The sequence below is a fragment of the Cucurbita pepo genome, chromosome 6, assembly GCF_057944985.1.
Source record: "Cucurbita pepo subsp. pepo isolate OVF chromosome 6, ASM5794498v1, whole genome shotgun sequence".
Lineage (NCBI taxonomy): Eukaryota > Viridiplantae > Streptophyta > Magnoliopsida > Cucurbitales > Cucurbitaceae > Cucurbita > Cucurbita pepo.
The window spans coordinates 15,930,594-15,944,635 of record NC_141803.1 but is presented as its reverse complement, the minus strand read 5'-3'; the positions used below and the strand labels follow the sequence as shown (position 1 = coordinate 15,944,635).

Here is a 14,042-nt window from a genome sequence, read left to right as displayed (position 1 = left end):
ATTCAAAAGATTAGCGCACCATTGAGGCAATATCAGAATAGACATTACGATTACTGGTCAATAATTCAATCACATATATAGGGACACCATAATTGAATTGTTGCAAGCGTAACGAACGGAGTACTTTAGAAGAAGCGATGTATTGCCAAGTCATTACAATCCAAGAGTTCACTAAGAAGTAACTGAATATTATATTATAACCCATTAGAAATGGATATGATAGTACAAACAAAAGCATAACTAATGCATTCAAATACATTTTTCTTGTCCAAAAATGAATGGTAGAACAAAAACTTGAATCTAGTCTTGTATTTATGAAGAAAGCAGAGTATAACCTGAGACTGAGAAATGTTGTATATATACACAAACCTCTCTCTCCACTTTGAAGTTTCTAGTAGGAATATGAACTTGAGGAGATCACTAAATATGACCCAATGTTGCTGAGAATATGAATCATCAAGGTCTGTTGTGATGCTAGAAGTATTTGGAACCAGAAGATGACTGTGGAGGTGCTGGTGGCAGACGGTTTGGAGTACGACGACTGCTCGAGTTTGAACCTGAGTATATGTCACCATTTTGTGTGGGATCGTTAGAATACCTACTGCGACCATTGGAAGAAGATCTTCTGGAGTCGACCCGACCATTAGCAGCTGCATCAAATGCAGATTTCCAGTCATCTCCAGGCGTTCCGCTAGTTCGGGGACTACTTTCTGCAAAGATTCGTCGCAGGTTTGCAGGTTAAGTTGTATAATCGCGAAAAACAAAATGATGCCATGTTTCTACTCCAGTTTCATTTTACAAAAATCAAGCAGATCAGTAACGTAATATATTTGCTGCAACTAGTGGCTAAGATTACCTGCTGCATCATTGTCGGACCAACCAGCAGCAGCTGCACTATTATCGTGGATGCTGAGCTGGCGCGTAAGTTTCGAAAGGAGAGAGGATTGTTTTTGATAACGTTCTCTCCTCCGTTTTACGTTTGGGTCCTCCAGAAGAAGCTCCTCAATCCTGGCTGAGCTTTGGCCACTGTTCATCATGAGCATACAATAAGATGGATTTCGAACTTACGATCAACAGTCAACGTTAAAATGAAAATATTTAAGCGTTAAAAGTAGAATTAAAATAGAAAATATGTAAGAATATAGAGTCTATACCAACATTAAACCCAAACTCTACCTGATCGAGCTATATAATTGGTTTAGCATGTCTTCCTTGGCCTTCTCAACTTGACAAAGTACAACAGCCTGCAAAATTCAACAACTCGCTAATGAAATAAACTGTGTTGAAGACAAAGACATGAACTACATGGGATAATCATTCAAATATAAGTTTCTATTGACGTTTGTTAGGAGGGAGTCACACATTGGCTAATTTAGAGAATGATCATGGATTTATAAGTAAGGAATACATCTCCATTGGTATGAGGCCTTTTGGGGAAGCCCAAAGCAAAGTCATGAGAGCTTATGCTCAAAGGGGACGATATCATACCATTGTGGAGAGTCGAGATTCTCAACATGGCATCAGAGTCATGCCCTTAACTTAGCCACAAGTGTCGAACAAATGGTGTACTTTGTTCGAGGCCTCCAGAGAAGGAGTCGAGCCTCGATTAAGGGGAGGCTGTTCGAGGGCTCCATAGTGTACTTTGTTCGAGGGGAGGATTGTTGGGAGGTAGTCCCACATGGGCTAGTTTAGGGATTGATCATGGGTTTATAAGTAAGGAATACATCTCCATTGGTATGAGGCCTTTTGGGAAAGCTCAAAGCGAAGTCATGAAAGCTTATGCTCAAAGTGGACCATATCATACCATTGTGGAGAACCGTGATTCCTAACAGTTTCTACATAAATTACCTTGGGGACATTTGCAGCCAAACTATTTAAAACTGCTTCAACGTAACCACGAACTTCTTGAGACATCCACCGCAGCTCTTCTTCAGGATCAGCAGGTTTTCGAGTCATTGTGTCCTAAAGAAAAAGTGGATAAACTCTATAATGTTAATTCCAAACTATAATCAAGAGTAAGAAGTAAAAGAAATTTAAAGTGCATGACAAGTGCTATTTTAGACGTCTTCTCACAAGAAAATTAGACAAAATCAGAGTAAAGCTAGGTAATAATCGAGCAGAGTTCGATGATATACTAGAGAGCCATCAGATAGACTTTGCCGCAAGGTAAGACCACCTCCAGAGGATGAACCTTTCGTTTGTCCTCCTCGGGACGGTTGAATGACACGGCGTATCTTGTTCGTCCATTCCACCTTGTCAGCGACGCTCTCGGCTTTCAAAACAACAGCACTATGGGCTGAAGAACAAAGCAGAATTGAACCAACAAACAGGTTTTCAACATAGAATTTACAGATTTGTAACATTTATAAACAGAATATTACGACACTTGCAATAAACATAAAAGAACCTTAGTAAATTTACCTTTTAAAACAGTTTTATATGGAACTTTGCTGGTAATCTTAAACGCAAGACTTGGTCCCTTTCCAGAATCTGGCCCATTTGCCTTCTTATCCTTAGAACTCTTTGAAGGTGGAGGCTGTTCCTCATCTGTAACTTCTTCTATATTACAATCCTGTAAACATTTTTGGCAGTCAATGTGGCCATTCAGATAACCAACAGTAATACATGACAAAATCACTGTTAAAAAGCAAATAATTATTCGGGATACTTAAAATTGAGGAACGAGATGGCATTGTTTATGTGGGTGTGCCTGTTTACGTGGGGGTCGGTGGTTCATTATGCTCTGCATACCTCTAAAGGAATGACACCACGAAAGTCTCTCTCTTCTTGCTTCTTGGTGTATCCAAGCTGCACAATGCGGGCATAATATTAGTAAATAATCGTCTCTCCGGGTCAACACGAAAAGATGGCATGGCAGAAACTCATAAGTGAACTTATTTACCAAAACTTCAGATGTGATATTCATATATACATCATATGTTCAAAGAGCACATTGAAAAACAAATGAAACAAGTTTTCCACTTGAAAACAAGAAGCACAATCTGGTAGAAGCATACACGCAGGCAGTCCCTAACCGAACTTGAATGGAGAGAGTAAATTTTACTCCAAGGAGCATATTGATGCATGCAAAGACTCTTCTTCAAGATACACACAATAAAACACTTATTTTGGCTTCAAGTATAAGCTCCAACTACCTTGAACACATCAGCTGTTTGTGTTACAACACTGTAGGTTCCTACATTCTAAAATCATATCTTCATTTATACATTAATAATAAAGCATTAATACTGATGTGATGTCCAGTGCTAAAACCTGTAGAATTTACATTAAATGGACCTGCTGAAAAATATATGAACAACAAATGGTAAACATTCACAGGAACCACCCATTTCTACTGACCATTACAGTAAACATTCACAAAATTTTACATACCTTTCCAGTCTTCTCATTCAAAACAAACCATCGCCTGCTCCAACCATTAGTTTTTGCACTTCTCTTTAACAAGAAACCTGCAAATAGAAACAAAGCTTTAAAAATAAACCTGCAAATTTAATAGTCGCTTTAAAGTTTACTCTGAAATAAACTGCTCTTGTGATGTAACCACAGCGCACAAACTATTATGTAAGCCATCATACAGAATTCCAAATGTAAAACAGTGGTCACAGCTTCAGAATTGCAGCGCAGACAGTTTGACATGAGCATAATACAGGGAGGAAGTTAGGGAGTTGGAGAGGTCTAATTCTTCTTTTTGGGTGTCGATCACTAGACCGTTTTGCAATTATAACATTGGTCTTGCTCATTTGAACTTAAGTCCTTTATGTAGTGAGTGTCAGACTCCTATTTTCCATTTTTCTTTTTTTCTTTCTTTTTTTTTTGGCTTTTCTTTTCTTTCGCCATTGTATTCTTTGATTTTTTTTTCAATAAAAGTTCAGCTTCTTACCAAGCATGAGTACGATACAGCATGGATATGCTGACAAATAATCACAGTAAAACATAAAATGTGCATTGAAAGAACTAACTAATTGGATCTAAGAACTCTCGTGAACCCTCATGGATATGCAATCCCCTAGATCACAAATGCTAAAACCGCCAAATCATCCCAAATGACTATAACTTTTGAAAATTTGATCTAACAAACTGACCGAAGAATAAGACATTTAGATCTAAACATCCAAAAACCCCAAAACGACAAGAAATCACCTAAGGGGATAGTAAGATCTAGATTACCTTGTTAATAAAATATCTCAAGGAAAGAAAATTTGTTTGAGATTCGAATCACTTCATAAGCAAGATAGATCAGGTAAAACTTAATAAGCATGCAGCCTAAACTACATGGAAAATGTAGTAAAACGAGCGTTTGTGCTTCCTATCCTCAAAATAATACCCTTGACCTTCCATGAGACATATCAAGAATCGTAACTTTCATACTCTATAACCATAATTAACCACTATGTAAATGTAACCTTAAAGTAAATAAATGGTCTTAAAATCCATTAATAAAACACCACAACTCTAGATTATCCTTAACCCAAAATGTGTAACAATGAAGTTTGAATCTTCATTAATGTAGCATTAATGTAGCATTAGATCCTACTGTATGATTGAGATGTCTTTATATTAAAAGTTCATTCTTCTACATATTCAAAATGACCCAGCATTTTACTTCCTAAGTAAAGGTTTAACGGACTCCACAACCAATAACCATTAGGTTAGCATTTCAATATATTGTGAGTAATAAATAAAGGTTAAAAACAAAATCCAAAAATCAAATCTAACTTCAATTATATGCACAACAATAATTCCAATGATCTAGTCCAAAGTTATTCCTTGATTTGTGCGTTGTTTTTCTTTCTTTAATCCACATGTCCAAGTATAACTAAGTGTTAGAAAAACAAAGTTACCGAAGAGTCAAGACTATAGTTTGAGTGTCCAACTTTGATCCGAAGTCCAACAAATATTATACTCATGGATGATATCCAGAATAAAACTGCCAACACAAGTAACAGACTAATTATGTATTTTATTGCATCTCCATGTTAAAAACTAGACGATCCAGGTACTGCTGCATATTTGAAGATTCGAACATGTTTCGGCTTGGGGAACTTACTAGAATAATAACTCCAAATAAATCAGAACTAAGTTACTAATCAAGCACTACACAGTTCATTTAATACTAGATTTAAGGGATAGAGATAAAATAGAGACAGAAGTTTAGGAGTCCCATATTAATTTAAAAGAAGTCAAAGAGAGTCTTCTAAAACAAATTTCAAAATGCCTTCATAAACAGCTGAAAGAAATATGTATGATGAATATTGAAACCCGGTAATAGCATTGCATGCATACCAGCTGTTATCTCTCCTTCAGCACCTGCTGTCTTCAAACCCGTACTTTCCTGCGCTTCCTTCTCTTCCGTACTAGGTTTTTCTTTCATTGATTTCAAGCTTCCACCAGCTTGCTGACTATTTGTTTGAGGACTACTTGCCTGGGAAAAAAACTATACTAGTGAGAAAAGCAAACGCAAATGAGAGCTGGCGCCCCTACATTAACTCGAATGACTCACCCTCTTTGACATCACTTCAGCCTCTTGTCCTTTTTTTGATGATCTAGTCTTCACTTCCTCTTCCCGGCGCTGTCTTTCCATCCTAAGTTGAGAAATAGAAAGTGGTCTCATTTACAACCAATTTACTATTGAAATTTAAATTTCTTGTCACCAAAAATTGCATAGCATGCATATACCTAGGAGGTTGTGGGAATGGGGTGGATTTCAATTGGAATGTGCACGGCATTCAAGATATTACAATTTCACACACAAAAAAGGTAAAAATTTAAAAGCAATACGTTCCAAGAACAATAGAGCTGAAGGACAGATTAGCAATATTAGATTTCATCATGCGTGTAGGATTTTCCCCCCTTCTTTCTCACAGCAGCACTACAAGAGTGAACCAAACTTACCTTCTTTGTACAAGACGTATAAAATGCTGCGGTGGGACAAATGCTCGCTCCATGTCAACTAACGCCACAACCATCTTTTTCGCTTCATTTTTAAACCCATCCAGGGCAGCACTTGCAATGGCCACAACCTAGAAAAATAATTGGTTTTAGAGGGTGAGAAAACAGCTACTTAGAGCTCTCTCAAAAGAAACAATTTATTTGAAAAAAGAAAAAGCAAATAAAACCATTTAGAAGAATTACAGCCTATATAAGAAAAAAAAAAAAAAAAAAAAACCCTAGCACAAAAAAAATATTAATGCAAACTACAAAAGAATATAAGATAGAAGTTTTAAACTATGAAATCCTAAAAGGCTAAACGATGTGATCAAAAACAAAATAAAAAGCCACCCACCTCTCTTTTGAATGGTGCGTATCTTCCAAGACCTGGGGTGCCATTAGCAGCAGCAGAAACAATATCTATCAAAACCCTGTGCACCTACATTTTTGTCAAACCAGAAAATAATGAATTTCTTAACAATTAGAAGAAACAACGAAATTCTCCTGGCTTCTCATGAAGAAGTTAGGAAAATTATGAGGCTAGAGTAAAAGTATCATTGTGTAATCCCGAATTCTATATTTTTGGGTTTTTAAATGGCCTCCTCATTATTTATTTAACTTCTTCTTAAGTATGGGCGGATGTCCAATTTGGTTTCTGTTCCTCATTCACCAAAAAGATTAAGCAGAACAAAAGAAATTGATAAGCTAAGGCTCAAATTCTAAAAGAGAATTCAAAACAAAAAACAAAAGAAATATTCCATGATCAATTTAGTGCTCCACATTTCATGCCCTTACGCATACATTTACCTCGTCAACACAGAGACGTGATGGTTCTTTTGCAAGCTCCAAAACACCTTTTATTAAAGATCTCAAACCCTTCTCAGGTGATATAAGATAAGGCTGATAACCATCAGCTTCTAATACGATCTGTCACAAAGAAGTCGAGAATGAATCTACAGCCTGATAAAACATAAACTACTAAAAAAAGGAAGGAAGATAAAACATACCCTCTTCACATTATTAATATCGAAGTGTCTGTCTAAAGGTAATTGCTTGATTCGATTTGGAAAATTTCCCTCGAAGCTAGCAACAATTTTCCAACCTGCACCCTGATATGCTAAGTAATGTTAGACTTATAATCACAACCCTCACTGCAATTCACCAAGGGTTAGCTTTGTTCTGACAGTGAAATTACTTCAAGTCAGACTAGACAAGTAATTAGAGGGAAAAAATGATTTCATTACAATTTCACTAATAATGATTCATCGTACTTTCTAACTTATCCAAGTATATTCTCCATGCATATGAAGAGAACTCCCAAGAGATACACTTAAATGCATTCCCTTGCTAATGAAGATTTCACAGTTCATATAAATTGTTTTGGATCATCTTTAAAAGGAAATTAACCAGGATCATTGAACATACAAACACAAAAGAAAAGCAACTTTTACTGTTAGGACTTCATTCTTTTTCCTTGGGAAGAAAACTACATGCTGTACGAGTTCACTTACAATAACCTCCAAAACAAGTTTATAAAACATAGGGTAGAGAAATAAGAGATAAGAACAAAAACAGAGAAGAGAATTAATAAGATCAACTCTACACCCAACCAGCAGACAAGGGGCAAAACTTCATTGAATCCACCAACCCCACATTCGTGACTACCCTTTAAAGAAAAATCATCCTTTATCATAGAATTTGCTTCCATTTCCCCTTCCACGTGTTTCAACACATCCATCCTTCTAACAGTAAGACATTAGCAAAGTCCATCATAAGATTAACTTAAATTATTAGGAAAAAAACTGTATATGCACAGAAGAAAGCTCCGTCATGCTTAACAATTTTATAGAAAGATTACAGACGTTGGAAAAGGGCACTATAAGTCCAGCCCCAACCTAAAAATAAAGACCATCGCAATAAAAAATAAGTACCACAACTTGTCTTGCAGAAGTAGAACTGTGAAAAAAGTAAATAAATAAAATAGTAAACCTACCTCACCAGAGCCTATGTGCTGGAGAAACTTATCTTCAAACTCACGGCAAAGTTCCAAAGCTAGAGCTCTAGTCCCCTCAACGCCGTTCACCATTTGCTCACCAAGCCTAACTAACTCATCCTGAACTATTTGAGACTTCCCTTGTAACCTTGAATAAAAGTAAACTATAGATATCAACAGGATGTGAATTTCATCCAATGTGTTAAAATATACATTTATCCGATTGAAATTCTGCCAGATAAATATGCCCCTAGAAAACCACAAATACAGCAGATACCATTCTTAAAAACAGACCCTCATTCAACTCAAATACTGAAATTGACCTTGGAGGCACTTTAAAATGCGAACTATTTGAAGTTTTAAATCACAAATGCCAAAAATTAGAACATCAAGATTAGTGTTCCATGATTTCTTTTACCCAGGATACATTGTGAGAAATAGGTGATCTTAATTGTTACTACACTTGCCCGGGGTACAATAGAAATATTGGGGGCAAATAAGACCAAACATGCACAACAGTTTGTCAATAAATACTTCATAAAATTTGGGAAAAAAATTACCCAGAAAGAAGATTAGGAAGCCGGACTTTCATTTGCTTCCGGATTTGTTGGGACAATGCATCAACTAAAGCTAGCCTGCCTAGCTTACTTTGAGGGGCACCAGTTAGTATAGATTTTAGACTTTCACTCTCTGCTCTCCAAGCAGTCTCCAAGGAATTCTCAGAGCCAACAGATCCAGACTGGGTAGTAGCTATTGAAACCGACTGACCGATTAAAGCAACCCACGGGATATCAGATGCTCGTGCTGGCCCTTGATTTAACAGGAGAGCCTGCACTGCAGCAAGAGACTTCTGGTCTGAAGAAGCTTGGTCAATTTTGCTAATTACACCAATGGTTCTGGTACCTATGTTGAGGATATCTCTCAGATTAAATCACTTAAAGAATCCAGTGGAATATAGAGAATAAAATATGCATAATTTGATATAAATTAATAAACAAAATTGAATTTTAATATTGAAAATGATTCCTATAAACAGAATAAGGAAAAACAAAAAAAAAAAAAAAAAAAAACAAAACAAAACAAAACAAAACAAAAAACAAAAAAAAAAAAAGAATAGGAAACAAAGATCCATGATAAATGTTTGGGAAGGTCGAATAACATAACACCGAACTTGGAAAAGAAATGTGATAATGACTGTGAAGCATATTACCTTCTGCATCAAATTCCTTGGCAGCTCTTAGGGCTCTAGATGAAGCAATTTCAGGAGCTTGAGCTGCTGGTACAATAACTAGCAAAATTGCATTATTGTGTTCGGCATATTCACTAACCTATGCAAAAACCATCAAAATATAATTACTTAAACCATTAATAATAATCATCATCAAAATATAATTACTTACACCATTAATAACAGTCTACATACTAAGTCGCACTATCACTTGGCTAAGAATAAATGCATAAACATTCTGCATGGATAATGGATTCAGAATTTATCCAAAAAAGAGGCACTAGCTTATTAATCTTTTACTCAAATATGTGAGCAAGTCCATGAGAAACTACTTACCACAGAATCATCCATGGCCCGTTGATCAAGCCCAGGTAAATCAACCAACTTGAGTGGAGGTGCTGAAATGAAATTGTGTAAATAAAAATATTAAGGAAGGATAGCAAACTAAATGAAGTAGATATAAATAGCTGATAATCATTCTTCATAAGAAAAATATCGATGTATGCAAGAACATGACAAATACAACATGCACAAAGACAATTCAAATTTCATCAGAGATTGAACCATCAGATGATAAAATCCTATTCATAAAGGGTGGGTACATTAGTCAATAAATTTCTCTTGGACATTCTATGAATATTTACAACAAAATTGCTTCTTTGGCTTTATAGGCTGAATACTTCTTTGCACAGTCGGCAGTTGTTTTCCTAAACAACTAATAATAGAAAATTAATGATAAACAGAATTATAGAGCACCCAATTGACATGAAAATTAACTAGCACCCAACATCACTTTTTCTAGAACAAATACACGATTTCCTTTATTATGGACCAGAAACTGAAAATGTAATGCTAACATTCCAAATATAGTCCTGCATAATCTTATTCTTCAAACATTTCATTTTACGAAATATTATGTTGGCTAGATTATCAACATTTCTGTGTTTCAAAATAAAATCAAGATCAGTTATTCAGTAACCAACAGAATTCCCGAGCACGGATTGGACACAAAAACAAGCTAGCATCCAACATCATCATGTTTTCTTTCCATAAGAAAATTAATGATTCACAGTATGATATATATACTTATTTAAAAAAAAAACATTAATACAATAAAAACTGAAAAGAACAAACTTCACCACTCCACTATTCCAAGATAATGATTGCTATAAATATTCAAAACTAACCATGAAGTGACCTCAGCCAGCTAAAACAAAAGGGAACTTCACATGAGAAAGCTTAAAGTAGGAAAAGTGCAATAAGAAGCAACCAGACAATCACATCCAAATAAAGCTTAAAGTAGGAAAAGTGCAATTTGCATAAAATCAAATACTTGATCATATGATTATTTTTTTTTTTTTTTTAATGAAAAATCATGCTTTCATCAAGAAGAATGACATAACACTTGTTTATGTGGTTGTCATAGTAAGATATTCAAATAACAGTTTTTACCAGCACTAATACACCAGTGCACACATTTTAAAGTCCAAGAAGTTCACACTTCCAAAGAAATATAAGAATTACATATTAAATTAAAAATTATTAATGACTTGCTGCATACTCCAAAGGCCAAATGCACAAACTAACCTGTACTTGTGCGAAGTTTTAGATATATTTCATCTCGGCCCTTTCCAGAAGAACCCTTGCTCAACCTGTCCTGTAGAGAATGTCGCAAAGCACCTATAAAAAATTGGAATTAGTGCTGACATTAATTATAGAAGTTTATCTAAATAACCATTAATATCTGAAATATCATCACCTCTTATACTAAAATTGCAGTATATGTAACACACAACCAAAAGCTTACAAAGGAAAAGATGCTAATAGACATTCTACAGCCAAGGCCCCAAGGGCAGATCATCAATATTTTTAAGTTCACACAGAATATTGCTGAAAAAGAAAAGAAAAAGAGAGAGAGAGAGAGAGAGAGCAAGAACCATCCCTCTGTAGAATGATTGATTTTAAAAAAACGAGAATTTGTGAAGTTACTAACTTGCAGAAACCTGTTGAGATTTATTATCAATTTGCAGAATGATTGATTTGCTACTCAAAGAACTATCCCTCTGCAGATCAATGCTTATTGGAGCTCGTGTAGCACCATTTTCACCAGTTGGCTGGACATAGAATGGAAAATAAATTACACATAAGAATAACATTACTAAGATCGGCCTGTAGATCGATAGAAAGAAAGAAAGAAAGAATCAACCAAGTACATTTAACTTACCAAAACAGGATGCCCAATTAAACTATTCAAAACTGCAGATTTGCCAGCACCCTGAAAATTATATCAAAGAAATAAAGATATCATAAACATCTTCATAAAATAATCAAGTGTAACATAAGAAGGAACAAAAACAATACTTAAGATGGATTCATTTCATATTTCGAATCAAGGTAAATTTTCAAGTAGCTAGACATGATCTTTGAGCATATGATACTTCTAAATACTGCGCTCATTATCGATCTCCTTTTCCGGTGCAATAGGAGTTCAAAAGATCATAAGGATAAGAATTTCCTACACTTTAACTTTTGATTGAAGTAAAAAGAAAATGCAGCTCCAGAAGCACGACAACATAAAAAATGAGAATTGCATTAATAAAAGGTAAGCATAGCAAAAGTTTCCGTCATAATTGGCAAGAGTTTGAGGCTTTTGTCCAGATTTTAGATTTTGAAACGAATAAGAATCCAGAGAATTATGAACAGACGACCGATAAGAACTGAATACACTATCGGATACTGAATTGCTGGCTCAAGAAAAACCTCAAATTTGAGATGTAAATATAACTCCAACTGCAAACCATGATGAATAAGAAGTCCTAACTCTACATGTATGATCATACTAGAGTTTTCACAGCCAACCGATCTCTTGTAACTGTCATGGAAGAACAATCCAAATAAACAATCCACCGCACTACTCCAAATATTACTGTTCCACTACAAGCACTATGACTTTGTAAAAACGGTCAATCCATGAAGGTGACCTTTCAAATCGTGCATCAACAATTTCCAAAGTAGAAAAATAATGAACTAACAAACATGTCCTATCACAAGGGAGCTTCAAATTTCCTCGACAGCAGCTTGAAATTCAAAAATCTACCAACTAGACGACATTAGATTTCACATGGTTCCATTACTAGAATACTCCAGCAAGCTGAACAAAGATCTGCCACCTCCGACTAAAAAATTCAAAAACTCAAATCTAGAAAAACGCTCCAAGACAAAGCACACAGAAGGAAACTGATCCGATAATCAAAACGCAGTAACAATACAGAAAACGAGAAGAAATGGTGAACTCACAACATTGCCCAAAGCCACAACATTGAGGAAAGTCACAGCCCTACGAGAAGAACCACCAGAAGCAGAATTCTCGTCAACATCTTCATCAGCAAGCAAAGCCGCCGCTTGGCGCATCGATTCAGCCAACTCACCCAACTCCTCGATCGCGTCCATTGTATCCAAAGAAAACTACCCAAGATCGACGATCTAAAACTCTAAACAACCCAACTCAAGAAATCGGTCAAAAAATCAGAAAAGATTAGAAATTCAAAGTGGAGAAAGACAAGGATATCGATTAGATTAGACCCTAGAACAGAGACGGGAAGAGAGTGTTAGATTGAATGGCACGATGACCTATATGGGTCACGACCTCATGTATTTATAGATGCGTATAATGAAGATTACATTCCAAATCTATGATTTGGTAACAAACCATAAAATCATAGATTTGGTAACAAACCCTTCAAATCATAAACTAGTAAATCTTAGACTATTTTAGTATATACAGTTATGATCTATTTTAGGTTTAACACTCCCCCTCAATCTGGACGATGTACTACTAAGTTCAGATTGCGCCTAAAATAGCTAAAAGAAGGAGCTGGCAGTGGCTTTGTCATGATATTGGCGAGCTGATCCTTGGAAGATATGAGTCGAACATCAAGCTGACGAGTCGATACTCGTTCACGAACGAAGTGATAATCAACCTCAACATGCTTCGTCCGTCGATGAAAGATTGGATTGGCGGATAGGTAGGTGGCACCAATGTTGTCACACCATAGGCTAGGCGCTCGCGCTTGCGAGATCCCGAGCTCACGCAAGAGAACTTGGATCCAAATTAATTCGGCAGTGGCATCAGCAACCGCCTTATATTCGGCTTCCGTACTAGAACGAGAAACTGTCGATTGTTTCCTCGAACTCCAAGAGATAAGATTGCCACCAAAGAAGATCACATAGCCTCCAGTGCTTCGACGATCATCAGGATTCCCAGCCCAATCAGCATCTGAAAAGGCACTCAACAAATCAGTGCTGGACTTTGTAAGACACAAACCCATATCAATAGTGTCATGTAGATAACGGAGAATTCGTTTGACTGCCGCCCAATGTATAGAAGTCGGAGAGGACATGAACTGACACACTCTGTTGACACAGAAGGATATATCAGGACGTGTCAGAGACAAATATTGGAGAGCACCAACGACACTTCGATAGCGAGTAGTATCCTCAGGTGAGAGCTTTTCACCACCATTCAATAACAACTTCTCACTGGGAAGCATAGGTGTGGGCACACCTTTGGAGGTGAGCATATTGGTTCTGGCTAATAAATCTCGAATGTATTTATGTTGTGTCAGAATAAGTCCACTAGAAGTATGGCGGACCTCAATCCCAAGAAAATAACTCAAAATACCAAGATCCTTGACGGCAAAATCATCCTGAAGCTGTGTAAGAAGTTTCTCAGTAGCCGTAGAAGATGAGCTGATGATAATAATATCATCAACGTAGATGAGAATATACATCTGAATGCCCGTTTTGTTAAAAATAAAAAGAGAGACATCAGCCTTTGAAGGTGTAAAATCCAGCTGTAATAGTTTGGAGCTA

General features: G+C 36.2%; 1 protein-coding gene across 2 annotated transcripts; it reads right to left on the bottom strand.

The window, feature by feature from the left end:
* Nucleotides 1–169: 169 nt before the first annotated feature.
* On the bottom strand, nucleotides 170–12,770 carry LOC111797054 (dynamin-2A). 2 transcript variants are annotated; one of them, XM_087124729.1, is made up of 22 exons: nucleotides 12,468–12,770; nucleotides 11,395–11,445; nucleotides 11,164–11,284; nucleotides 10,758–10,850; nucleotides 9,507–9,568; nucleotides 9,153–9,270; nucleotides 8,503–8,845; nucleotides 7,943–8,090; nucleotides 6,957–7,058; nucleotides 6,757–6,876; nucleotides 6,305–6,388; nucleotides 5,914–6,041; nucleotides 5,522–5,603; nucleotides 5,305–5,443; nucleotides 3,394–3,470; nucleotides 2,752–2,808; nucleotides 2,422–2,572; nucleotides 2,136–2,296; nucleotides 1,849–1,962; nucleotides 1,177–1,244; nucleotides 857–1,026; nucleotides 170–710 (listed from the first exon to the last, which is right to left on the bottom strand). In XM_087124729.1, exons 1-22 carry the CDS (start codon nucleotides 12,618–12,620, stop codon nucleotides 475–477), a joined length of 2,778 nt encoding a protein of 925 aa, XP_086980855.1. In that variant the 5' UTR covers nucleotides 12,621–12,770; the 3' UTR covers nucleotides 170–474. The 2 variants fall into 2 exon arrangements, with proteins under 2 accessions (XP_086980855.1, XP_086980856.1); XM_087124730.1 differs by lacking the exons at nucleotides 11,164–11,284; nucleotides 11,395–11,445; nucleotides 12,468–12,770 and having other exon boundaries at nucleotides 9,153–9,265; nucleotides 10,758–10,845.
* Between the last annotated feature and the right edge of the window lie 1,272 nt (nucleotides 12,771–14,042).

Bases quoted from the DNA above. Each gene is read 5' to 3' on its own strand.
- LOC111797054 (XM_087124729.1), bottom strand. From the start codon at position 12,620: ATGGACGCGATCGAGGAGTTGGGTGAGTTGGCTGAATCGATGCGCCAA. The intron at 5,444-5,521 runs GTGAGTCATTCG...TTTTTTTCCCAG, and splicing joins CTGAAGTGATGTCAAAGAGG to GCAAGTAGTCCTCAAACAAA. The intron at 2,297-2,421 runs GTAAATTTACTA...TTTGTTCTTCAG, and splicing joins ATATAAAACTGTTTTAAAAG to CCCATAGTGCTGTTGTTTTG.